Here is a 24,488-nt window from a genome sequence, read left to right as displayed (position 1 = left end):
CTTCTTGCACTTGAGGTGCTTTTGAACTGCTAGGTTGGCAGGAGCAGGGACTGAGCAACGGGAGCTCACCCCATCGCAGGGATTCGAACCACCAACCTTCTGATCAGCAAGTCCTAGGCTCTGTGGTTTAACTCACAGCGCCACCCGCGTCCCCTTCTGTGATAACATTTCTCTGATGAAAATAGGGACGTCCTATTTCGGAAAACGGGTAAAAGCCTCAGAGAAGCTGCTAGGAGTTGTTGTCGTCCGTCCCCACCGATGTATTTCTTATCCATTAAAAAATTGGTGTGGCTGAAAGTGTGGACCAGGGGAACCGCTGTTTTGCTCTCCCAAAAAAGAGACCTTGGAGCATTTTACGGGAGATGCTGTTATAGTGTAACCAGCGAATGCCACCAGCAGAGAACATCGGTTCAGATCAGAGATGGGGAGCAGAGCTTCTAATCAGTAACTCATTGACAGCAGGCAAGAGTCTTGGGTGTTTCTGGAATGCCTTGATGGCTCATTCCTGACAAACCTTTGCAGGGGACCTGCCAGAACCATGCGGAAGTGGTAGCCAGCCCCGCAGAAGCCCCAGGCCACAGAGATGTCGCCCTCCCAGTCATGGGTATATTACAGGGCAGCGATGGGGATTCATTGATTCATAGAACTGTAAGGGACCCTGGCGGTCATCTAGCCCAACCCCCTGCAATGCAACTCAGGACTCGAACCCACAACCCAGAGATTTAAGAGTCTTGTGTTCTACCAACTGAGCTACCCCAGGCAGGCAGCCTGTGTTCTTACAGACGCTGACTGACTCCCGACTCCCATCAGCAGCCAAACATGGCCCAACATAGCTTACAGCCTTTAATCTGGTGCAGGAAGTACAATAGAGGGAGGAGAACGTGATACAAAGGAGAACGATATAGATTTATTTCAGATAAGTGAATTCATTGGAGCTGCCTTCGCAAACCTGGAGCCCTCCAGGTATTGAGCGATGAGAGGCAGTATGGTGTAGCGGTCAGAGCGCCAGACAAGGATCTGGGAGAGAGCAGGGTTCAAATCCCCATTTGTCTGTGGCAACGCTCCCCCTGGGCAAACCTCTGCCTCTTAGCCTATTCTACCTCACAGGGATGTTGCAGAGATTAAATGAGGAGGGGGACAAGGACCATGTATGCCGACTTTGAGCTCCTTCGAGAGAGAAAAAGAGGGGATATAAATGCAATAAATGCCTTACTTGAGACTGCAACTCCCATCATGGCGTCTGGGGGGGCAACATGGGGTTGCTCTGAGACGAGGCGACATGCGCACTATACACATTTAAGACACATTTCACACACCCCCATCCAAAGAATTTTGGGTATTGTAGTTTGAGAAGGGGCTTCTGGGAACTGTAGTTCTGCAAGGTGTACAGCTCCCAGAATTCTTTGAGGGAAAGAATGTGCTTTGAGGGTGCTTCAAAAGTGGCATGTGCTTGCAGAAAATGCACCCACCTGTTTAACTGTTTGGTCTGCCTTCGACACAGAGCTCGCTCCTGTGGGTGCAAAAGTGTTTTTTAATGAGCAACAGTGCTCTAATTTTATTTAATTTAAAAAAATACCCATACAACAGGCAGAAACCAACAGGTGAAGCTTTTCCAGAATGCACCTCTACAACCATACCTTCTCATTCATGCTTGATGAAAAGTCCATTTTTATTTGACTTGCAGCCTTGCGGACCACTTGAAAGCTAATGTTTGAAAGTGTGTCTTCAATGAAAGATACCTATGCTAAGCAGGGATGCCTTAGAGCAGTCATTGCATTCAAATAGGGTTGCCATGTGTCCCCCCCCCCCCGAACATGTCCTCTTTTTCAGGGGTAAATTTTGAGACCAATTGCATCTATTTGCTTTGAACGGCCATCCTCGCGTCCTCAGTTCCGCTCTTCAAAATACAGCAAGCCCAAAAAGAGAACCGATTTCTTTAAAAACAGTAAAATTAATAAACCGTATTTCTTAAAAGTACACCTAGTGCTCTCATTTGCTCCTTCCCAAAACACCGGCTGAAAGTTTGCATTTAGATCTGGATTCAAACTCTGGTTCGGCCAAAGGATTCCCTAACACGCCAAAACGTTTATTTCACTCTCAATTCCTGTCTGTGAAATGGGTCTATTTATATCCTACCCCAGAAAGGCAGGGAAGATAGCAAACATGTATATATATATACATAGGTATATGCACAAAAGTGAAGACAGCTGCACAGTTGCTAGCATTTAATCGGTAGATGGTGCCCAAATCGCTTCCAGAGGAAACGGGCTTTCCCAGGCCTTGCGAGTTAAAAGCAACAACACTATTAAAATATTTGGCTGCAATCCTAGCCCATTAAAGTCAATGGGAATTTTGGAAACAACTTCAGCGGAGGGAGCAAAGATCACACCCTTTCCATTCCTGACTTGCTACCTCAAAAACGGAGGGAGCTTTGGAAAGGAAGAGCTCTGATTTGGCCCAGATCGGAAAGCCACATCCTCTAAACAGAGAAATGGGAACTGACAAAACTCAAAGGCATAACCCAGCTGGAGATTCGCTTTTGGGGCAACTCGGTGCAGGAGATGCTCCCGCTGGGGTGCACCGCCAGCACAGCCAAACTGAAATCCACGGACCCACCGATGGCTTTTTGTCACGGCTATTGCTACAGAGGAGCTCCCTGTGCAGGAGCAGTCTACCTCTGAGTATCAGTTTGCTGGGGAGCAATCGTAAAGGGAGCAATCGCTTCCAGGCTTTCTTCCTTGAAGCGTCTGGCGGGACACTGTGGGAAGCCAGATGCTGGCTTAGATAAGTCCTGGGGTCGGATCCAGCAAGCAGTTTTTAGGATCCCCCTGCGCTTAGCAAGCTGCTTTCAAGGGCGCTTGTTTGCAGAACCGACTCTCGCAGCGCAACGCTTTGGCACAACCCAATCCTATGCCCCTAGGAACAAGCCTTGCATAGGATGGCGGTTGCGAGGCCTGCTCCAAGGAGGTTTCAGGGTCTCGCGGCTGCAAGACCTGGAAGTCGAAATATAATATCCCTTCCGAAGAGACAAAGGGGGGTGACTCCTCGTTTCCTCCTCCTCCTCCTCTTCTCTCTCCCTTTTTAATTGCACAAGAAATGTTCCCAGAGACTTTGCTTTGCAAAAGACCATCCCCCTTTTCTTCTTCCTTTTTTTAAAAAAAGAAAGAAAAGAAACCACGCCTCTTGAGGGGGAAAGTTTATGTGAAATGCTAAAAAAAAAAGGCAGAGGGGAAAAAAAAGAACCACGCAAAAATAAACACAACAAACAAACGGCTGGAGAGAGTAAGACGGGATGCCGTTTGCAACGCCGCCGGGGGCTCCTGCAAGCATTTTTTAAAATTGCTTTTTGTAAATTATTTTATTTTTTTAAAAAAATGCACGATGGCGAGAAGGGCCCCCCGACCCGCACCCCCGACCCCGGACAATTCCTGCGCATAATTGGAAGGGCGCTTCTTCGTCTTCTTTGCACTGAGATGCGGCGGGGGGCTCTCCCTTTGAATCCGACGGGCCGGCCGGATTCCTGGGCCTGAAAGTTTGGCGTCGCAACCATCACCCTCGGCTTTCCTTCCGCTTCTCCAGCCACCGGGATCTTCTTTCTTCTTCTGGGAAGGAAAAGAACCAGAAGTCCGGATCGCGGGTGGTGGGGAAACGGCGGTGGGACCTCCTCCGGGAGCCTGGATCGAGCAAAAGGAAAAAAGCGAATCTGCAAGGCTGCGATCTCCCTTCCTCCCCTTTTTTTTGCATTGTTGCAAAATCCAGCGCGAGCTGCTGCTGCTGCTGCTGCAGCCGTCCACCCGCCCCGCTTAAAACTGAACTGCAAAACTGTGCGAACTTGCCTGGAAGTTTGACTGCTGCAAGATCTGCCTCGTTCTCTCTCTGCCGCTTCCACCCCCCCCCCAAAAAAAAGGCCGCCCCCACTTTCTTTGCACGGCGGAAAGGAAGCGCGGATGGGCGCCGGCGCGGTGCCCCGGACGGTTTAGAGAGAGGGGGAGCCAGGAAGGGGGCGATTCCGGGGGTAGCTTTTGGAAAGCTGGGCGCGTAAAAACAATGGCGGAGGGGGAGGCCGGGAGGAGAAACCCCCTTTCCCGGAGCGCCTCGTGCAAGCGCCTCGAGAGGTGGATCGGGCCCGAGGAGCGGGCCGGAGGAGGCGGCGGCGGCATCGGCGGCCCCCGGGGGGAGCGGGAGGCGGCGGCGCGCCCGGGCGCCCAGCCGTGCCAGGGTCAGCCTCCAAGCGCCAGGGCGCAGCAGCAGCCGCCGCCGCCGTCGCCAGCACAGCCCATCGGACGGCGATCGCCCAGCCGAGCTGCTTCCTTCAGCGTCTCCCGCAGCGTCGCCAAGCTCTCGTCTTCCTCGCCTTCTCCCGGGCCGGATCCTGCTCCTCCGACGCCGCTACCGGGCGGCCGAGCCCTGCGGAGCCTGTCGCCGTCGGTGCGCCAACTTTCGCGGCGTTTCTGCGCGCCCCAGAGCCAGCCGGGCGCGGGGAGAGGAGGCTCCTCCACCTGCGCCGGGGCCAGGGAAGAGCAGGCGGCTCGGCCCGCCGATGAGACGCCGGCAGCCGCCGCAGCCGCCGAGCAGCCTCCTCCTCCGCCTCCTCCTCGGGGGAAAGGACTGAGCGAGCCCCCCAAAGGCGGAGACGCGGCGCTCGACTGGCCCAGCGTGACCGAGATGCGCAAACTTTTCGGAGACGGCTTTCGACGGCAACAGCAGGGAGGCCCCCGAGGCGAGGCCGTCGAGGAAGGCGCGGCACCGCGCGCCCCCCAAGACCAAGCCGGGGAGCTGGGGCACCTGCCGGGAAGCATGGACGGCGCCCCCCGCCTCCTGCCCGATGGGGCGGCGCCCGGGCGCAGGGAGGAAGAGAGGCCCCGCGTCGCGGAGCAGCGCCGGGAGGCCCCCCCGACGCCTCCCCCGCGCAGCTGCATCCCCTTTCGGACCCACCGCCTGCCCGCCGGGGGCGCCCCCCGGATCGAGGCGGAGAAGTTGCCGCAGCCGCCGCCGCCGCAACTTCGGGAGAGTTTACATTCCTGGCATAGTTGGACGCTGCTGCCAGCTGCCTCCTCGTCCTCTTCTTCTTCCTCCTCCTCCTCTCCAGCCGTCCTTCTCCTGGGCGAAGGTGGAAGCAGCAACTTCAGGCCAGGGGAGATTTCCAGCAGCGAGGAGGAGCTGATGGGCAGGCCCAAGGGGGCCCCCCAGCCAGCTGCCTGCTCCCCCGCTGGCGGCAATGGCTGGCACGGATCTCCCCATGAGAGGTCTTCGGGGAGCGAGGAGGAGGACCGCCTAGCCGCCCCCAGGAAGCGCTCCCTACGGAAGAAAAAGATGGACCCCTTGCCTCAAGAACAGGCCTCTGACAGCGATGGGCTGGTGGCGGGGATGGAGTGGTACCTCAAGGCCCAGGAGGACCTGGCGCAGACTCTCTCCCTGCCCTCTGACGAAAGGACTAGGCCGTCTCCCGAGGTCAAGGCCTCAGCCACCGCCAGCTTGCTGGGCGAGGCCAAAGCTGCAGGCGAGGGCCCCATCTTGGGTCGAGGCCCGCTGGAAGGCGGCAACAGCTCCCTGCTCGGCACCCACGGGCTCCTCTCCTCAGCACCCACTCTCCCACTCGTCTCCCGAGTCTCCAAAGTGAACATTCCCCCTTTCTCCCCGAGCCCTTGCGGGTCGCGAAGCAGCAGCAGGTATTCCAGCACCGAGACGCTGAAAGAGGAGGACCACTTTGGGGTCTCCTGGCCTGGCCAAGGCAGGGGCTCGCAAGGGGGTCCGGGCCTGTTCCGCTCCCCAAGCTTCAACCAAAGCGACAGCCTCGCTCGGCTGCAGGCTCAGGTCCGCGCCCGCCCCAAGTTCCCCTTGGGGATCGTCCGAGCCAAGCAGGACTTCCCTCCGTATGAGAACCTGCGAGGCGTCGGCCTAGAGTCAGCGGAGAAGTCCAGGAACAGGAAGTCCATGTCGAACCCGGATATTGCGACCGAGACGCTGGCGCTGCTCAGCTTCCTGAAGTCGGACCTCTCGGATCTGAAGGCCAGCAGGAAGGACGGCAGAGCCAGCCAACTCGAGGAGGAGGAGGAAGAGGCCTTTGGTGGCGGCAGGTGCAGAAGTTACCAGTATGGCCTGGCTGGACAGCAGCTGGTAGATAGAACCCAAAGCGAGGCTCAGCCATCAAACCGGTGGGCACCGGGCGGCAGCCGGCCGACCCTGAAAGACCTCACGGCAACCCTGAGGCGGGCCAAGTCTTTCACCTATTCGGACAAACCTGTTCCGCGCAGGCTCTTCCACCAGAGCGCGATGAAGCAGAGCTCCTCTGAGCTCCTCCTCACCAACGCCAGCGACCAAGATGCTGTTTGCGGCCGTGGAATTGGCCGAGGTGGCGAGGACGGCGAGTTGCCTGTCGTCATTCAAGACCAGTACATCCAAGAAGCCAGGCAGGTCTTCGAGAAGATAAGCAAGATCAGCTCCCAGCACGATTACAACTTTGGTCTGGACCAAAAAGACGCCGGCAGTGCGGAAGGCGAAGGAGAGGATTTGGAAACGTGGAAGGAGGGAGCTGTGGAAGAAGGCCGCGGGCAGGGCTTGCGGAAGGCGGACTCCGAAGGGAACCTGTCCGGCGGGAAGTCTTTGGAGGAACTCTCGGGTCCTGAATCCAGCATGACGGACGAAGGCATCGTAACCGAGCCCGAAACAGGCCCTGCCTACAGTTACCTTAACCCGTCGGTTGCGGCCTGGAAGCACCAAAGAGGAAGCGAAGGCAGCCTGTCTGCGGTGAGCTTTCCAAACCACACAGCCAAAGCGAACAGCGAGAAGTTGGGCGCCGCCGAAGAGGCCCTTCCCAACGCCAAGACAGCGCTGGAGGCGCCTTCTACGCCCAGTGCTCTCCGCCGGCGTAGGAAGTTCCCGTCGGTGGGGAACGGCACCTCCGAGTCCAGCAGCGGGAGCAACGGCGAGTCCAACGGCGAGGCCTACCGGTCCTTGAGCGACCCCATGCCGCACAGGAGGTCCTCCCTCACGGACGACACAAGTAACTTCTCCGTCGACAGTAACCTCCTGGGGTCGCTGAGCTCCAAGTCGGGGATGCCGGAGGCCTCTGCTGTCGCTCTCTCCGAGTGCACCGCCAGTGCTGCCAGCGACCTGTCGGTCTGTAGCGAAGGCGTCAAAGACTACAGCACCGTGATCCAGAACATCGTCAGCCAACCTGGTGCCCTGGACAAAGTGATCGACGAGAAGGGCAACGGGAAGACCATCAAGAAGAAGTCGTTCAGCGACCCCAGCCGCCGCGGAGAGCTGTCTGGCGCTGGCTTCGACGGCCCCGGGGAGCCCATTAGCGAGATAGACCAGAGCATCCCTCCCTCCAGTAGCGAGCCCATCCTGTCGGACCAGGTGAGGGAGGCCGATGGCGGGAAACTGTACTCCCAGTCCGAGCACATCCTGCCGGCGGCTTCAGAGGGCGACACGGGCGACATGGCTCCAAGTTACGGCTTCGACCCAAAGCTGGCCGAGGTGTTGTCTCCCAGGATCGTCCGCCGAAGCTCAAAGAAGCGCAGCAACAGGGCCAGCTCGCAGGAGGGCCGGGCGGAAGACCCCGATCTGCCCCCTGCCGTCGCCCCTTCCGCTCTGGGGAGAGCCAGGCCGCCCTCCAAGCACACCCGCCACGCCAGCGAGCCTGCCACCTTCATCCCCATCGCGGGCGCCAACACCCCCCCTCCCTTGAGCCAGAATGTCCACGGGGCCACACCGGACCTCCTTCGCCCGCTCGCGAAGCCCTACCCAGTCCTCCAAACCCCTTCGTTGGAAGATGTCACTAAACACTACATCTTGGCCCTCGGTGAGCCGCCCTCCGCCGGCTCGGTGGATACGCCCAGATCCTCGCCCGCCACGCCAACCACGTCTGAGCCCAAACTGCCCAGGTGCCCGAAGCATCACGAGGAGCCGGGCGTCTGTCTGGCCAGGAGCAAGCCGCAAGTGGTGAGTTGTAAGATATTTTAATTCGGTAGGGGCTAAAAGCTCTCATTCTGACTTTTTTTGTTTGGCGGGAGGATTCCACCTTTGCAGATGGAGTTGTTAGATCTTGAGTGGCTTGGGTTTGGGAGTCCCCACCTGCTTTTGAGCGTGGCTGAACTTTGGTGCCGCTGTAAATGCAGCCTGCCGTGCTGGAAACTGACATCCCGATGGAGATGATTGGCACCACGGAATTGGTTGTCAGTGGAACGTTTTGGGGAAGGATCCAGGCCTCCTTGCAAGACGGTTGGTTCTGGAGAGGAAGCTGTTGTGTGGAAATACGATGTGCATCTGCGATCTGGCGCGTCTGTGCTGCTGTCCGGATGTTATTTCATTTTCCATTTCGCTTTTAATTTGTACTCACGCCCCTTGTAACGATCGGATCCTGTACAAAAAGTCGTAGTGAAACATAACTTTAGAATGAATGACTTAACATCAAGTGGCATTCATCTGTTTGAATATAACAGCACACAATAAAATTAACAAAATGCCAGCAAATAATTACAGAAATCCACTCTTAACCATTGCAATGATTACCAAACTATGATAAATAAAAAAATAACGCCAAGTCACAGTGCATAAAATGCCACAATACGTAAAAAGCCATGTAAAATAAGGTTACCAGATTTTTTTCAATGAATCTGGGGACACTTTTCAACTTCCTACTAAATAGATGGGTTTTGTCAGGGGGCTGATTTGTAAATCTGGGGACTGTCCCCGGGAAACGGGGACGTCTGGTAACCTTAGTGTAAAAGGATCAAACTGAGGAACAAAGACTTATAAAATCATTCCTAGCGCTCATGCACAAGTGGACCCGAGACGGCTGCACCAATATCAGTGTTTTATGGTGTTTTATCCTGCAGCCCACCGTCTCTCCCAAAATTCCTGGTTGAGGAGTAAGCAATTTATTCCTCTGGGTTTGGTTGACATGCTTAGAGCTTGTGGTAGTGAAGATCTTGAGAGGTTTGATGTCGGGATAAGAGGTTCCTAGAGGAAGCACATAGGGACGCAGGTGGCGCTGTGGGTTAAAGCCTCAGCGCCTAGGACTTGCCGATCGAAAGGTCGGCGGTTCGAATCCCTGCGGCGGGGTGCGCTCCCGCTGCTCGGTCCCAGCGCCTGCCAACCTAGCAGTTCGAAAGCACCTCCGGGTGCAAGTAGATAAATAGGGACCGCTTACCAGCGGGAAGGTAAACGGCGTTTCCGTGTGCGGCTCTGGCTCGCCAGAGCAGCGATGTCACGCTGGCCACGTGACCCGGAAGTGTCTCCGGACAGCGCTGGCCCCTGGCCTCTTAAGTGAGATGGGCGCACAACCCCAGAGTCTGTCAAGACTGGCCCGTACGGGCAGGGGTACCTTTACATTTACCTTTAGAGGAAGCACAGGCCCGGCTCTATCCAAAGAGTTGAGCTTTCCTTCCGGGAAACCCAGTGCCCAGCGAAGCGTTGAAACTGTGCGCCCAGTAGGACAGCCTGACTTGTGTTTTTTTTGCTGGCTTGTGGTGTCTGTGTGACCAGGACACTTGTCTCCAGCTTGCACATGAGCTCATTGGTCCAGAGAACCGTTCTCTTCCTTGCCTTATATCATTCCTGCCTTTGTGGAAGAGGCATCGCTCCGTGGTATATCATCTGCCTTGCATGCAGGAGGTTGTGGGTTCAATTTCCCAGGGAAGGACTGGGAATCAATGTTAGAAATTCAGATACAGTGGTAGCTTGGGTTACAGGCGCATCAGGTTACAGACACTTCAGGTTACAGACTCTGCTAAGCCAGAAATCGTACTTTGGGTTAAGAACTTTGCTTCAGGATAAGAACAGAAATTGCGCGGCGGCAGCGGGAGGCCCCATTAGCTAAAGTGGTACCTCAGGTTAAGAACAGACCTCCAGAACGAATTAAGTTCTTAACCCGAGGTCTGCGTATGTGCAGGTCATGATTTGGTGCTTTTGCGCATGCGCGTAGCGTTATTTAGCACTTCTGCGCATGCGCAAGGGCCAAAACCCGGAAGTAACCCGTTCCAGTACTTCCGGATTTGGCGCGGTGTGCAACCTGAAATCGCACAACCCCACGCGTCTGTAACCTGAGGTATGACTATATAAGTGAATTGCCACATGGTGCCTTAAACCTAGGTTAAGGTCACCATGGTATCTTGGTGACATTTCCTCCCCTGCAGTGGGATGTTGTTGTTGTTGTTAATTTCATTTCCATACCACTTTATATTTTAAAGGGAAAAAAATCGGAAGTGGTTTGCAACACATCAGAACAGCAACTAAAACAATCCAGGATAAAACAAACGCAAGCTTCTTGGGAAATATTTCAGGGCTTTCTCTCAGTGATGTTGGGCTTGCCCCATGTTTATTTATTGACTTAATTTATAGAGCTGCCCCCCTAGTGGAGGGACTCTAGGGAGCCAGGATTGTGTAGTGGGTCCGGGTTCAAATCCTCACTCAAGTCATGAAGCTCACTCGCAGGGTTGTCGTAGGGATTAACTGGGGGGGGGGGGGTTGAACCATGTACTCCTTGGAGGAAAAGGTGAGATATAAAGGCAGTATGTAAGCTCTTCTGCTGACCTGCTTAAGAAAGTTGGAGGGGGCCAGCCAGGTGGAGATGTCAGTCGGCCAACCTGGCGCCCAGAGATCTCCACGTGGTCGCAAGTGGACCCATGCCATTCGCCAAATGCTCCTGCCACCTGGGGGATTTTGAACACGGGCCTGAAGCCCTGGAGAGCCTCTGCTGGCCAGTGCTGACAATACTGATTTGGATGGACAAAGCATATTATTCAGTAAGGTCCACAAATGACAACATTTTGGAGGTCTTAAGTCTCAAGGTGGTTAGATTGGTCTCAACTAGGGCCAGGGCCTTTTCAGTACTGGCCCCGACGTGGTGGAACGCTCCGTCACAAGAGACCAGGGCCCTGCGGGACTTGACATGTTTCCTCAGGGCCTGTAAGACTGTTCCCCCTGCCCTTTGGTTTGGACTCAGTCAGAATCTTATGTTCCCCTCCCCTTCTGGTCTTGATCTATCGGCTACTTTTAAAACGAGGCTGCCTTTTAAATTGCATTTTAACCTGTATTTTAAATTGGTTCCCCCCCCCCGCCCTATTATGTTTTTACTGTAATTATTATTATTACAAGACGGCTTTCTATGTGCCTGTAGCTGAATCTGGGTAGAGAAACGTTGTGATTTGAACGCTCTTCTGCACAAAAGAACAAAAGGTTGCAGGTTCGATACCCGTGTGGGGCAGCTAGCTGCATATTCCTGGATATTCCTGGATGATGCTCAGAGTCCCTTCCAGCCCTGCAGTTCTTTGATTTTGTGATCTCCTTGTGCTTAGAGTTGCAGGCTGGCTTTTCCCTCCGACGTGCTGGTTTTGAATGCGTGAAGTTTCTCCCGCAATTGCAGGGGGAAACACATTCATTCAGCCACTGAGTTTCTCCCACCTCCAGCCCAGTCGCAGGACGGTTTTGCCAGCTTGGCTGTGCTCTCTGCGCATCAGCCAGGAAGGCCCAGGAGTTTGCTTGCGCCCAAAGAGAGGGGAGCCACGTGGTGCTGGACTCGGTGCTGTCATGTGTGAACGCTGCCAGCAATAGTTCCCTAGACTGCTATATAAGGTCTCCGCAAAGTGTTAATCCGTTGGCTGGCTGTAGCCGATTTTGTGCCTAGAACATTGCATGAAAAAAAAAGGAGAGTTTTCAACTCCTCTGTAGGGGGTTTAGGCGGCCTTCTCTCTATTTTATTTGATTACTTTTATTTTTTCATTTGCTGTTATTTCTGATGTTCTGCCCGTTGTCATGCAAAAGCGAACAGAGGGTTTATTATTATTATTATTATTATATATTAAAAAAGAAAAAAACAACCTCTTTAATATCTCGACATTCCTGCATATGGGTATCTTTTTGTGGGAAGGAATGCAATGCTTCTCGGGTTCATATTTTGTTTTTGTGCAACAGAGAGGAACGGTTTCTTTTTCGAAAGCAGGCTTGCGACAACGCAGAGGAATGTGAAAATAAACGGGGATTTAAGATAAAGTTCACATGTATTCAACGTAAGGTTTCCATATATGCATATACACGTACATATAGCTCCGCTGGTAGAGCATGAGACGCTTAATCCCAGGTTTGCGGGTTCGAATCCCGTGCTGGGCAAAAGTTTTCTGCATTGCAAGGGCTTGAATCAGATGACCCTTTCTGGTTCCTCTATGATTCTAAGGAAGGACTTCTCGCAGAGTTCATCTGTAGAATTTGCATGTTTTATGCCCTGTTTGGTTGTAATTTTGCAAGTTTGCAATCAGCTTGGATAACCTAGATTTCTTTGTGACCGCATGTAGGAAGTCACAGAAGTCACCCATCAGAGAACTCCCTCCATCTCTCTTCTGGAAGTCTTCTGCCCCAGAGAGGAAGGCAACTAGTGTTTCGCCCCTAAAGTTTTATATTTGCCTACAGAGGTATAAATAAGATTGTTAAAAAATGGACCTGATGTTGCATCCATCCTGGGGCCCATCTAATTCAGGTTTCGGACAAGGGCGAAGTTAAATGCAGCTCACAGTGAAAGGCAAACCTGCCCAGTCCATGCTTTGCGAAACAGTAGGTGAACCAACGGGGACGCGGGTGGCGCTGTGGGTAGAACCTCAGCGCCTAGGACTTGCCAATCGTCAGGTCGGCGGTTCGAATCCCCGCGGTGGGGTGCGCTCCCGTTGCGCTGGCTCACCAGATGCAGCTTGTCACGCTGGCCACGTGACCCGGAAGTGTCCTCGGACAGCGCTGGCCCCCGGCCTCTTAAGTGAGATGGGCGCACAACCCTAGAGTCGGACACGACTGGCCCGTACGGGCAGGGGTACCTTTACCTTTACCTTTAGTTGAACCAACAGTGGGACACGGGTGGTGTTGTGGGTTAAACCACAGAGCCGAGGACTTGCCGATCAGAAGGTTGGCGGTTCGAATCCCCGTGACGGGGCGAGCTCCTGTTGCTCGGTCCCTGCTCCTGCCAACCTAGCAGTTCAAAAGCACGTCAAAGTGCAAGTAGATAAATAGGTACCGCTCCGGTGGGACGGTAAACGGTGTTTCCGTGAGCTGCTCTGGTTTGCCAGAAGCAGCTTAGGCATGCCGGCCACATGACCCAGAAGCTTTACGCCGGCTCCCACGGCCAGTAAAGCGAGATGAGCGCCACAACCCCAGAGTCGGCCACGACTGGACCTAAATGGTCAGGGGTCCCTTTACCTTTAGGTGAACCAAAGCACAAACATCTTTCAAAACGCACATTTCTCCACGTTTTGCAATGTATTTTTCCAGCCAAGCGAAAAAATGCATTCGCTTGGAGGGAGTGTGAATAAATATGTGCATGCTGGTAAAAAGAACATGCAGAAAGTGCATTCTTATGGGGGGGGGAATTTGCTTTGCATATGCAGCTCAGTTAGTTAGAGAACACCGCGCTGATAACGCCAAGGTTGCAGGATCGAAGCCCGTATGGGACAGCTGCATATTCCTGCTTTGCAGGGGGTTGGACCAGATAATTGTCAGGGTCCCGTTCCAACTCTACATTTCTATGATCCCCCCCCCCATGTGTCTGTTAAGATAAAATTGCACTACGATGCTGATGAGTTTTCATGAGAATTTTTAAAAGAAACCCCCGCAAAGTGATGTGGAGATGTGCGGACCCTCAAGTTAAGATTGAAAAAAAAATGAGGAGGAGGGAAACTGAACGGCTTCAACAGTCCGTACATGCAGGTAAAGGTAAAGGAACCCAGGACAGTTAAGTCTAGTCAAAGGCGACTCTGGGGTTGCGGCGCTCATCTTGCTTTCAGGCCGAGGGAGCCGGCATTTGTCCACAGACAGCTTTCCAGGTCATGTGCCCAGCAGGACTAAACCGCTTCTGGCGCAACGGGACACTGTGACGGAAACCAGAGCTCACAGAAACGCTGTTCAGCTTCCCGCCGGAGTGGTACCTCTTTATCTACTTGCACTGGTGTGCTTTTGAACTTCTAGGTTGGCAGGAGCTGGGACAGAGCAACAGGAGCTCACTCCGTCGCGGGGATTCGAACCGCCAACCTTCTGTTCGGCCAGCCCAAGAGTCTCCCTGGTTTAGACCACAGGGCCACCCGCATCCCTAAGGGCTTTAAAGGTAAAGGACCCCTGACAGTTAAGTCCAGTCAAAGGCGACTCTGGGGTTGTGGTGCTCATCTCGCTTTCTGGCCGAGGGAGCCGGTGTTTGTCCACAGACAGCTTTCCGACTCATGTGGCCAGCATGTAAACCGCTTCTGGCACAACGGGACACTGTGACGGAAACTAGAACGCACGGAAACACCGTTTAGCTTCCCGCCAGAGTGGTACCTCTTTATCTACTTGCACTGGTGTGCTTTTGAACTGCTAGGTTGGCAGGAGCTGGGTCAGAGCAGCAGGATCTCACCCTGTCGCGGGGATTTGAACCGCCAACCTTCTGATCGGCCAGCCCAAGAGGCTCAGTGGTTTAGACCACAGTGCTACCCGCATCCCTACATCCAACATCTTTTAGACAACACAGGGCTACATAGACATTTAGCTTGCTTGCCAGAAGGCAACTTTCTGTGTTTTTCGCTGTCACAAATATTTGGATATAGACTGGACCCTTCGTATGTGCTGCACCAGACGTATCACTGCAGCAAAAGAAAGTTTGCACATACAAGACCAGAGTGGGGGGAAATTGCCACGTGCTACATTTCTGTGTCAGGTTGCTGTTAAAAACAGGCTCGGGTTTTGTCTGCAGTGAAATAAATAAATCAATAAACAAACAAGAAACTGCAGCACAGGGGCATTTTTATTTTAAAGTAGCTACTGCACCTCAGAAACTCTGGGAAGCTCTGATTTAGAGCAGAGAACCAATTTTTCAACCGAAGGGGTGTTGGGAAACCCTTAGCAAACTCAGGGCCTCTGGTCTCAAAACTTTTTTTTTAACTTTTTCCGACTCAAGCGTTTTTAAAATCTGCAGAGGATATAAATGTTAAGGTGGATTTTGAAAATCTGGCTGTAGCAAAGGGATCGATGCGGGTTCTTTGACACTTTTGTGGGTATCCAGCTTTAAAAAAATACAGTGGCGCCTTGGTTCTCAAACGCCTTGGTACTCAAACAACTTGGAACCCAAACACTACAAACCCGGAAGTAAGTGTTCCAGTTTGCAAACTTTTTTTGGAAGCTGAACATACTCCTTTTCGAGTGCCACGCTTCCGTTTTCAGTGTTACGCTGAGGATGGTCTGTTTTTGCTATTTATTTTGCGTTTTTGTTTTTGCAGCTCTTTTTGTTTTTGTGACTGTGGAACCCAGTTCGGCTACTGATTGATTGATTGTGTGACTGCAGTACATCCTTTATTGCTTTCATGTTATGGATCAAAGGTCTCATTATATAGTAAAATCCATGTTAAATTGCTGTTTCAGGGGTTGTTCTTAAAAGTCTGCAACGGATTACAGTGCTACTGTACGTAATTTGTTAAGTACGTAATTTGTTCTGGAGGTCCGTTCTTAACCTGAAGCACCACTTTAGCTAATGGGGCCTCCTGCTGCCACCACGCCACCGGAGCACAATTTCTGTTCTCATCCCGAAGCAAAGTCCTTAACCCGAGGTAATATTTTTGGGTTAGCGGAGTCTGTAACCTGAAGCGTACATAACCTGAAGTGTATGTAACCTGAAGTACCACTGTAATCCATTTTGCGTTACTTTCTATGTGAAAGCGCGCCTTGATTTTGGAACGCTTTGGTTTTGGGACGGACTTCTGGAACGGATTAAGTTTGAGAACCAATGTACTAGGGAAGCTTTTAATGTTTGATAGGTTATTGTATTTTAGTGCTTTGTTGGAAGCCGCCCAGAGTGGCTGGGGGGACCCAGGCAGATGGGTGGGGTATAAATAAATACAGTGGTGCCCCGCAAGACGAATGCCTCGCAAGACGGAAAACCCGCTAGACGAAAGGGTTTTCCGTTTTGGAGGCGCTTCGCAAAACGAATTTCCTATGGGCTTGCTTCGCAAGACGAAAATGTCTTGCGAGTTCCTGCGGGGTTTTTCTCCCCCCCCCCTTTTTCTAAGCCGCTAAGCCGCTTATCTGCTTATCCGCTAAGCCGATAAACCTCTAAAAGCCGCTAATAGCGCTAATCCGATAAGCCGTCAATGGGCTTGCTTCGCAAGACAAAAAGACCGCTAGATGAAGAGACTCGCGGAACGGATTAATTTCGTCTTGCGAGGCACCACTGTAATAATAATAATAATAATAATTATTATTATTCTTATTCTTCTTATTATTATACCACTGTATAGGTATCTAGAATGGGACAATCCTGTGTTTTCTCATGCTTGCCTCTTGCTTTCCTCCCTTCCTTGGGGCAGAGAGGTTTGTTTGCATGTGAAACCCCTGTCTGTCCTTCGGCCTGTATCTCTGTGATTTAAAGTGCGCCAGAGGCTGTTTGGAGGTGGTGGTTTCTCCTCTTGGCACAGAGAAAGGGAAAAGGAGCCATCTGATCTCTGCGGGGTGCCTGCCGGGGGGGGCGGGACCATTCTCCTTCTTCCACCAAGGGGGTTATTATCCTTTCTAAAAGTATATTGGCATTTAATTCAGCACAGCTTGACTGCCCGCTCACTGGGACGTGGAGTTCACTCGCAGTTTCTTAGCTGCACATTGTGATTTTTGTTGTTGTTGCGATGACGTGGAGGCTGAAAAATGGGATTTGGGCACGGTTGGTGGACTGGCCACATTCACGGACCGTACATTTAAGAGCATGAGACTCTTTAATCTCTTTTTTGTAATTAATTTTTTTTTTAGTTTTTTTATTCAAAATTAAAACAAGACATGTTATCCAAAAACATATCATCCTTTCCCCCCCCCCATTTTTCCTCCCCCCACAAAACCCACCCGTCCCCACCCCCCGACTTCCCTCAGTTCCAGTCTTTGGCTTCTCTGAGACTGCTGTTTTCTGCATGTTACACAGTTGTATAGATCCTCAAACTATTTAGCTGATTATTAAAATAATTATTATAATAATTATTATAATAATTATCAATGAAAGGTTTGTGAATGTTTATTCAAAACCTGCCAAGGAGTCCAGTTCCCTTTGTTGCGTCTTCAGAAACAGTGGTACCTCGGGTTAAGTACTTAATTCGTTCTGGAGGTCCGTTCTTAACCTGAAACTGTTCTTAACCTGAAGCACCACTTTAGCTAATGGGGCCGCCGGAGCACGATTTCTGTTCTCATCCTGAAGCAAAGTTCTTAACCTGAAGCACTATTTCTGGGTTAGCGGAGTCTGTAACCTGAAGCGTCTGTAACCCGAGGAACCACTGTACTTTGTAAAGGGTTCCCATTCATCGTTAAAGTCACAGTTATCTTTGTCCCGTAGCTTATATGTCAGTTTTGCCAGTTCTGCATAGTCTGTCAATTTTTCTTGCCATGATTCTTTAGTTGGGGGAGACTCTTTAATCTCGGGGTGGTGAGTTTGAGCCCCACACTGGGCGAAAGATTTCTGCATCACGTTTTTCCTTTCACTGTGATACTGCTTTAAATAGACATGCCTTCCTCCCCCCCCCCCAAGAATTCTGGGAGATGTAGTTTGTTAAGGCAGGTCAGAGTTGTTTGAAGACCCCCAAAGACCCCCGCAGAGGTACCGTTCCGCAGAGTTCCCAGGCAAGAGGGAACCGCTCTTGAGATTGCAGCATGTATAAAGCATTCTCCCAAAAATATTAGGATGAGTCCTGCCTGTCCCATTAAAAGTTGAACCCCGCTTTAGGAGGCAGTTTAATTACCAAAGGCCTGAGCGAAAAGAAAGGACTTTGCCTGCCATCTTAAGGCTGGCCATGATGGTGCATGGTGTGTCTCCCTGGGGAGAGCATTCCACAAGATGGGGAGCCACCACTGAAAAGGCCCTGTTCTTGGGCAGGCCGCCCTCTGCCCCTTGGGTGGGGCACACGGAGAAGGGCCCCTGATGTAGACTGCAGGGGCCCAGGCTGATTCATATGGGGAGAGGCAGTCCTGGAGGTTGTGTTGTTGCTGCTGTTGTTGGCATCCGTCTGTTTCGAGAGGCAATGGAGTGTGCCTCTGAGGGTGAGGTCAAATCACTGTGTTTGCGGCACTGAAGTGACGTCCCTGGGACGCAAGGATAGGCAGTGTGTTTGGAGGTCCTGGGATGCCCAGATGACAAGACCGACATCTTGGCCTTGCTGGTATAGTGGTACCTTGGTTCTCAAACGCCTTGGTACTCAAACAGCTTGGAACCCAAACACTGCAAACCTGGAAGGAAGTGTTCTGGTTTGCGAACTTTTTTTGGAAGCCAAACATGCTCCGTTTTGAGTGCCACGCTTCCTTTTTGAGTGTTAAGCTGAGGTCTGTCTGTTTTTACTATTTATTTTGCGTTTTTGTTTTTGCGGCTCTTTCTGTTTTTACGAATGTGTGGAACCCAGTTCAGCTATTGATTGATTGATTGATTGTGTGACTGCAGTACATTCTTTATTGCTTTCATTTTATGGATCAACGGTCTCATTAGATAGTAAAATTCATGTTAAATTGCTGTTTTAGGGGTTGTTTTTAAAAGTCTGGGACAGATCAATCCGTTTTGCATTACTTTCCATGGGAAAGCGCGCCTTGGTTTTGGAACGCTTTGGTTTTGGAACGGACTTCCGGAACGGATCAAGTTTGAGAACCAAGGTACCACTGTGTTGTGGTTATTATTATTAGGGTTTTGTGGAAGTGCTGTATCCCAGGAGGTTGAGCCCAGGTCAGAGACCAGAGCGATATGTGCTTGTATTTATAGCCCAGGTTTGCACACTCAATCTCACAACAACACTCACAACAACAAACTTGTGAGGGAGGCTAGGCTGCGAGACAGCAACTGCCCCGAGGCTGCCCAGTGAGCTTCACGGCCGAGCGGGGATTTGAAGATAGGACTTGCAGACCAGTGCTCCAACCACTAGACAGCACTGCCTTTTGGCATGCATCTGCAACATATAGACCCATTTCGCTGCCCAGAAACCCTGGGTCAGGTCCTCGTCCCACAGCTCTGACCACCAAACCACACCGGCTCTCTTCGTCTTTTTGGCACCAAAACAAGCTTTTAAAGTCAAAACCTTTCCCAGTCTGCATCTGTACTAGGCTGTTAGCATCCTAGACTTCCAGAGCTGGAAGGGAGCCGAGGGTAATTTTTCTCAACGTGAGACTCGAACCCACAGCCCAGAGATTCAGAGCCTCGTGCCTCTACCTGCTGCGCTATCCCATGTTTAAATGATGTTTAGATATATTTTTAATCATTTTTTTTCTCTCTCTCTTTTCACAATGAAATATTTCCTGTGCCTCCTTGATAGATTTCAACAGACGGATTTCCTGGATTGCTTTGTGCTTTCCACACTGGTTTTTGTTTTTTTAAAATATTATTAATGACACCGCCGCTGGCTCTTCCTGCGATTGCAATTCCACAACATTATATAGCTCTTTCAAAGTGCTTCAGAAACTGGGATTAAGCCAGAAGGTCGTCAAGTCCATGAAACCACCCCCTTTCCTTTTTTTGCAACAGCAAAAAAAATGAAGCTAATGATATTCTAGGCTGCATCAACAGAAGTCTAGTCTCTTTATCAATTTCATTTCATTTCACTGAGTCAGCACTATTGTTCCTTGTTTTGCTTTGTTTTGTTTTGTTCTGTTTTGTTTTATTATTATTGTTATTCTGTTAAATTATTATTTAGTTTGTATTTTGCCTTTTAAGGGGGAGGGTCATGGCTGCCTGGGAGTGGGCCTCAGCCAATAGATTGGGTGGGGCAGGTTCCACAGGGGGAGATGTATTGGGACACCCGATCTCGGTGATCACGGGCAGGAGGAGGAGTTATGCTAAGACCAGACCATGTCATTACCGAGGAGGCAGGTTTAGTCGTTGTTTGAGGACTATCCCTGCCTCCAGGTCTGGTCCTGACCGGAAGGATACAGTAATCAGCAAGGGAAACCCACATGACCTGAAAGTGTTGCTGTGCAATGCCAGGTCAATGATGAATAAAACCACTGCCATCCACGACCTGATTGTGGATGGAGGATTTGACCTGGCATGTGTGACAGAGACCTGGTTGGATGAGGCAGATGGGCCTGTCCTTGCCGCTGCTTGCCCACCAGGTTTCTCTTACGCACAGCAACCCAGGTCATGTGGGCGGGGAGGGGGGGGTTGCAGCGATTTTTAGGAAGTCATTAGTCTGCACCAGGCGTCCTATTGGGAAGACCCAGTTTTCTGAGTGCATGTTCTGGAAGTTGGGCAATAGGGGCAGTACAGGATTCCTACTGGTGTACCGACCTCCCCGCTGCACCAAGGATTCCCTGCCCGAGCTGCTTCAGGTCGTGGCGGATATACTCCTGGAGACACCTAGCTTGGTTGTCCTGGGGGATTTTAACATCCATGCCGACACGACCTTACAAGGGGCAGCTCGGGACTTCGTGGAAAGCATGGCCTCCATGGGGCTGTCCCTGAATAAGTCTGGCCCAACTCATAGCCACGGACATGCCTTAGACTTGGTGTTTACCTCTACGGATGTTGGTGATCTGACATTAACTAAAAGCGAAACAAAAGAAGTGCCATGGTCAGATCACTTCCTGGTGCAACTGGACTTCTCCGCAACCCTTCCCCTCCGCAGGGAGGTGGGACCGATTCGGATGGTCCGCCCCCGCCACTTAATGGATCCAATTGGCTTCCAGAGAGTGGTAGGGGATGCTTTATCCCAAGTTGATGGCCTTTCAGCTGATTCCCTGGTGGCACGCTGGAATGCGGAGTTAACCAGGGCTATTGACTGTCTGGCTCCGAAGCGCCCTCTCCGATTGCATGGAGCCCGGACAGCCCCGTGGTTCTCCCCGGAGCTGAGGGTGATGAAACAATCGTTGAGACGGCTAGAGCGCCGGTGGCGGAAAACTCATTCTGAATCAGACCGGACACGGGTTAGAGCTCAACGTCGAGCCTACCAAGTGGCAATGGCGACGGCGAAGAGGGCCTTCTTCGCCGCCTCCATTGCATCTGCAGAAAACAGCAGCAGGAGACTTTTTCAGGTGGTTCGCAGTTTATCGGAACCACCTGTACCACCGGGGCCTGGTAGGGACCCCAAGATCTCCTGCAATGCTTTTGCAAAGTTTTTTGCAGATAAAATCGCTCAGATTCAGAAGGAAGTAGACTCCACAGTGGGAGCAGGGCCAGGGCGGGAGAGTGCTAGAGTTCTGTCTGGCCCTGTTATATGGGATCAATTCCAATCTGTTACCTCCGAGGATGTGGACAGGCTGCTTGGACGAGTGAAACCGACCACCTGTCTTCTTGATCCTTGCCCATCCTGGCTGATAAAAGCGAGCCGGGAAGGGCTGGGCGATGGGCTTTGCGGGGTGGTGAATGCTTCCCTCTGTGAGGGAGCCTTCCCAGACCCGCTGAAAGAGGCGGTCATTAAACCGCTTCTTAAAAAAAACATCTTTAGACCCGGCCAATTTGGCCAACTATCGCCCAGTCTCAAATCTTCCATTCTTGGGCAAGGTGATTGAGCGGGTGGTTGCTGAACAACTCCAAGCACGCCTGGAGGAAACGGACCATTTGGATCCCTTCCAATCGGGATTCAGGCCTCACCATGGGACTGAAACTGCCTTGGTCGCGCTGGTTGATGATCTCCGGCGGGCTAGGGACAAAGGTGAGAGCTGTTTCCTAGTTCTGCTGGATCTCTCAGCGGCCTTTGACACCATCGACCATAACATCCTTCTGGACCGCCTAGAGGGGCTGGGAGCTGGGGGCACTGTTATACAGTGGTTCCGCTCCTTCCTCCTGGGCCGTGTTCAGAAAGTGGTGGTGGGGGATGAGTGTTCAGACCCTTGGGCCCTCACTTGTGGGGTACCTCAGGGTTCCGTCCTCTCCCCCATGCTTTTTAACATCTATATGAAGCCGCTGGGAGAGATCATCAGGGGGTTTGGACTGGGTGTTCATCAGTATGCAGATGACACCCAGCTCTACCTCTCCTTTAAATCAGAACCAGTGAAGGCGGTGAAGGTCCTGTGTGAGTGCCTGGAGGCGGTTGGAGGTTGGATGGCGGCTAACAGATTGAGGTTGAATCCTGACAAGACAGAAGTACTGTTTTTGGGGGACAGGAGGCGGGCAGGTGTGGAGGATTCCCTGGTCCTGAATGGGGTAACTGTGCCCCTGAAGGACCAGGTGCGCAGCCTGGGAGTCATTTTGGACTCACAGCTGTCCATGGAGGCGCAGGTTAACTCTGTGTCCAGGGCAGCTGTCTACCAGCTCCACCTGGTACGCAGGCTAAGACCCTACCTTCCTGCGGACTGTCTCGCCAGAGTGGTGCATGCTCTGGTTATCTCACGCTTGGACTACTGCAACGCGCTCTACGTGGGGCTACCTTTGAAGGTGACCCGGAAACTGCAATTAATCCAGAATGCGGCAGCTAGACTGGTGACTGGGAGTGGCCGCCGGGACCACATAACACCGGTTCTGAGAGATCTGCACTGGCTCCCAGTACGTTTCCGAGCACGATTCAAAGTGTTGGTGCTGACCTTTAAAGCCCTAAACGGCCTCGGTCCTGTATACCTGAAGGAGCATCTCCACCCCCATCGTTCAGCCCGGACACGGAGATCCAGCGCCGAGGGCCTTCTGGCGGTTCCCTCATTGCGAGAAGTGAGGCTACAGGGAACCAGGCAGAGGGCCTTCTCGGTAGTGGCGCCCGACCTGTGGAACGCCCTCCCATCAGATGTCAAAGAGATAAAGAATTACCTGTCATTCAGAAGACATCTTAAGGCAGCCCTGTTCAGGGAAGTTTTTAATATGTAATGCTGTATTGTTTTTAACACTGATTGGGAGCCGCCCAGAGTGGCTGGGGAAACTCAGCCAGATGGGCGGGGTATAAATAATAAATTATTATTATTATTATTATATTATTATTCACTTTTAAGTTTTTATATGGCGCTTCACAAGCTGGAGAAACAACCACGTAATCTAACAACCTGAACCAATACCAAAAAAAAAAAGTCACAATAAACAAGTTATATAAAATAAAGCAATATTCAGTCATCCATTAGTAAACTATCATTAAATGTCAGCAAATATTAGTTAAGCAGTTTACGCTTATCAATTACAGTGGTGCCTCGCAAGACGAAAAGAATCCGTTCCGTGAGTCTCTTCGTCTTGCGGTTTTTTCGTCTTGCGAAGCAAGCCCATTAGTGGCTTAGCGGATTAGCGCTATTAGCGGCTTAGGGGCTTAGCGGATCAGCTGTTAAGCGGCTTAGCGAATCAGCTGTTAAGCGGCTTAGCGTATCAGCTGATAAGTGGCTTAGCGGATCAGCTGATAAGCGGTTTAGCGAATCAGCTGTTAAGCGGCTTAGCGGATCAGCTGATAAGCGGCTTAGCGGATCAGCTGATAAGCGGCTTAGCGAATCAGCTGTTAAGCGGCTTAGCGTATCAGCTGATAAGTGGCTTAGCGGATCAGCTGATAAGCGGTTTAGCGAATCAGCTGTTAAGCGGCTTAGCATATCAGCTGATAAGTGGCTTAGCGGATCAGCTGATAAGCGGTTTAGCGAATCAGCTGTTAAGCGGCTTAGCGTATCAGCTGATAAGTGGCTTAGCGGATCAACTGATAAGCGGTTTAGCGAATCAGCTGTTAAGCGGCTTAGCGGATCAGCTGATAAGCGGCTTAGCGGATCAGCTGTTAAGCGGCTTAGCAGATCAGCTGATAAGCGGCTTAGAAAAGGGGGGGAAGGGAAAAAAACCCGCAGGAACTCACAAGACATTTTCGTCTTGCGAAGCAAGCCCATAGGAAATTCGTTTTGCGAAGCGCCTCCAAAACGGAAAACCCTTCCGTCGAGCGAGTTTTCCGTCTTGCGAGGCATTCGTCTTGCGGGGCACCACTGTACAGTGGACGCTTGGGTTGCGAACGTGATCCGTGCGGGATTCACGTTCGCAACCCGCAGCGGCGCGTCTGCGCATGCGCAGGTTGCGATTTGTTCTTCTGCGCATGTGCAAAGCGTGATTAAGTGCTCCTGCGCATGCGGGACCGCTGAAACCCGGAAGTAACACGTTCCAGTACTTTCGGGTTTTAGCGGGTGTGTAACCCGAGAAAATGCAGCCTGAAGCGAGGTCTGTAACCCGAGGTCTGACTGTACAATAGGGGGAGTCATAGTCCTGCTCTCTTCTGCCTTGGTCAGACCACACCTGGAGTCCTGTGTCCAGTTCTGGGCGCCACAATTTAAGAAGGATGTTGACAAGCTGGAAGGTGGGCAGAGGAGGGCGACCAAGATGATCAAGGATCTGGAAACGAAGCCTTATGAGGAACGGTTGAAGGAGCTGGAGATGTTTTGGAAAAGAGGAGACTGAGAGGAGATAGTTCTAGTTACAGGTAGGTAGCCGTGATGGTCTGCCGTAGTCGAAACAAAATAAAAAAATTCGTTCCAGTAACACCTTTGTTGTTGTTGTTTAGTCGTTTAGTCGTGTCCGACTCTTTGTGACCCCCTGGACCAGAGCGCTCCAGGCACTCCTGTCTTCCACTGCCTCCCACAGTTTGGTCAAACTCATGCTG

General features: G+C 51.8%; 1 protein-coding gene across 1 annotated transcript in view; it reads left to right on the top strand.

Moving 5' to 3' along the window:
- The first annotated feature begins 1,225 nt into the window (after window positions 1-1,225).
- Window positions 1,226-24,488, top strand: part of ARHGEF17 (Rho guanine nucleotide exchange factor 17) — a 202,421-nt gene continuing 179,158 nt past the window's right edge. The window contains exon 1 of the mRNA XM_079973253.1: window positions 1,226-7,947. Within this exon, the coding sequence (XP_079829379.1) occupies window positions 4,048-7,947 (3,900 nt within the window). The 5' untranslated portion in view covers window positions 1,226-4,047. The remainder of the gene's footprint in view (window positions 7,948-24,488) is intronic.

Source organism: Podarcis cretensis (genome assembly GCF_951804945.1).
Source record: "Podarcis cretensis genome assembly, chromosome: 4".
NCBI classification, from domain to species: domain Eukaryota; kingdom Metazoa; phylum Chordata; class Lepidosauria; order Squamata; family Lacertidae; genus Podarcis; species Podarcis cretensis.
The sequence above is the reverse complement of the archived record's forward strand: the minus strand, read 5'-3'. Positions and strand labels throughout refer to the sequence as shown.